The 1,756-nt window shown below is 34.0% G+C and overlaps 1 protein-coding gene across 1 annotated transcript; it reads right to left on the bottom strand.

The window, feature by feature from the left end:
- Positions 1-131: 131 nt before the first annotated feature.
- Positions 132-1,756, bottom strand: LOAG_15257 (major facilitator superfamily transporter; the record flags this gene model as incomplete). The annotated part of the gene is made up of 5 exons (XM_020448912.1): positions 132-388; positions 832-964; positions 1,106-1,255; positions 1,468-1,607; positions 1,718-1,756. Coding segments are annotated over 5 exons (719 nt in total), but the record flags the coding sequence as incomplete, so codon positions are not given.

Here is a 1,756-nt window from a genome sequence, read left to right as displayed (position 1 = left end):
ATAATAAAATTAAAATTTAAGATAAAATTAAAACTTAAGGTAAAGTTAGTAAAATTAATAAAATTAAAATTTAAGAACTAAATGTGGTAAAAATGCCAACGATATGTAACAAACAGAAGGAAGTTATAAAATTAAATAAAGGTTACCGTGGGAGTAAGTTGGCCAACCATTAGTGGTCCTATGATCCCAGCGATGCATGTTATCGTATTGCCGATACCTAGTAGAGGTCCAGCGAATGTTGGTGCAATATCGAGATAATTAACCACAAAACCGGCGTACTGTATTCCGGACAAACCAATACCAAGAGTAAGGAATGTAATCACTAGGGTCTCCTGACCGCAACTACAATGACCACTAGCTATCAGAAATGCAGCTTGACTTCCAAGCGCTGCAATATCAGCAGTTATATTTCGAACAGTAGTGATTTATCATGCATTTAGTGATTAGCTTTTCATTACTTCTCTATGTTTATTTCAAGCAGTTACGTATACACTGAATCTGATAGTCAATTGAAACCAGACCGCTACCTTTCAAAACATAATGTTATCTGGAATGATTCAAAAATGTGGTTAAGTAATATCAAACATTAAACTGCAGAATCACGTTACCATACGGACAATTTTGCTAAAATAGCTCAAAAATAGATGACTGAGTACGTCAAAGACAGTGATGGATTAGAAGAAGGAATAAAGGGAGATCGCTATTATTGGCAGCATTATGCTTAAATTTGCGTTTATCAGATCTTCTCAATAATACTTTTCACTAGTTTTCAATTTATCTAATCAAATGCAGTGCTTTTTATACTTCCTATAACTTTCAAGGGAAACCTACCAACGATCATAGCAAGACGTCGAGTTGCTATAGTTGATAGGATATTTGCATTTTGCAACTTATCCGCAATAAAACCGCCCAAATTAATAAATACGAAATATGCAATGTACGGAATTGCCGTCAAAAATCCAAGCTAAAATGTAATAAAATCTTTTATTGAAAAATTTTTTTTTACTTTGAGCTTTATTAGATAAGCAGACCATTTATGTCAAGAAATACCGAGAATAGTATTTTGAACAATTTTATTCTAAGGAATTACAGAAAATTAGCGAACCGAAGCAAAATCTAATCCCAAAACATCATTCATGAATAGCGGAAGACTGGTCATCATGATGTAAGCACCCCAATCACCGGCAAAATGACCACAGAATAATGCCCAAACGGGAAGTGATTTGAATATGGAAAGCCATGGCACTGGTCTTTTCTGAAATTAAAATAGAACACAATTAGAATTTCAATTCTTGAAAATGGCATAGCTGAGCATACTGGATATTCTCGCATACGAACACTGATTCGTTTTTCTTTATCTTTCTTCATCACCTAGCTAATGCTGTATCATTTTCAATGCGAAATGTTCCGGTTTGCAAAATTTCGGTAACTAATTCTGAAGAAAATGTGTTTCGGAAAAATTACTACCTTCTTGGAATCCGGTGCTAATATGTCAGCTAACGAATTTTCAATATAGTTTAGCTCTTTCTTAGAAATACGTTTACTATGTGACGGTCGATCCGAAACATAGAAGAACCAAAGAAAACACCATAAAACGCCGGCCGTACCTAAAAAAAGTATGTTTGGAAATCATATCAGAAATGGTTCCTTGAAATATAAATTATTTATAATCAGGCAAATTTCAGGAAATATTGAAACATGTGATTTTTAAACTTGCCGATAACGTAAAGATGGATGGCCAACCACCTGCAAATCC

The sequence above is a fragment of the Loa loa genome (genome assembly GCF_000183805.2).
Source record: "Loa loa unplaced genomic scaffold supercont3.1708, whole genome shotgun sequence".
Classification (NCBI taxonomy): domain Eukaryota; kingdom Metazoa; phylum Nematoda; class Chromadorea; order Rhabditida; family Onchocercidae; genus Loa; species Loa loa.
Note: the sequence above shows the minus strand (reverse complement) of the source record. Positions and strands in the feature narration are given on the sequence as shown.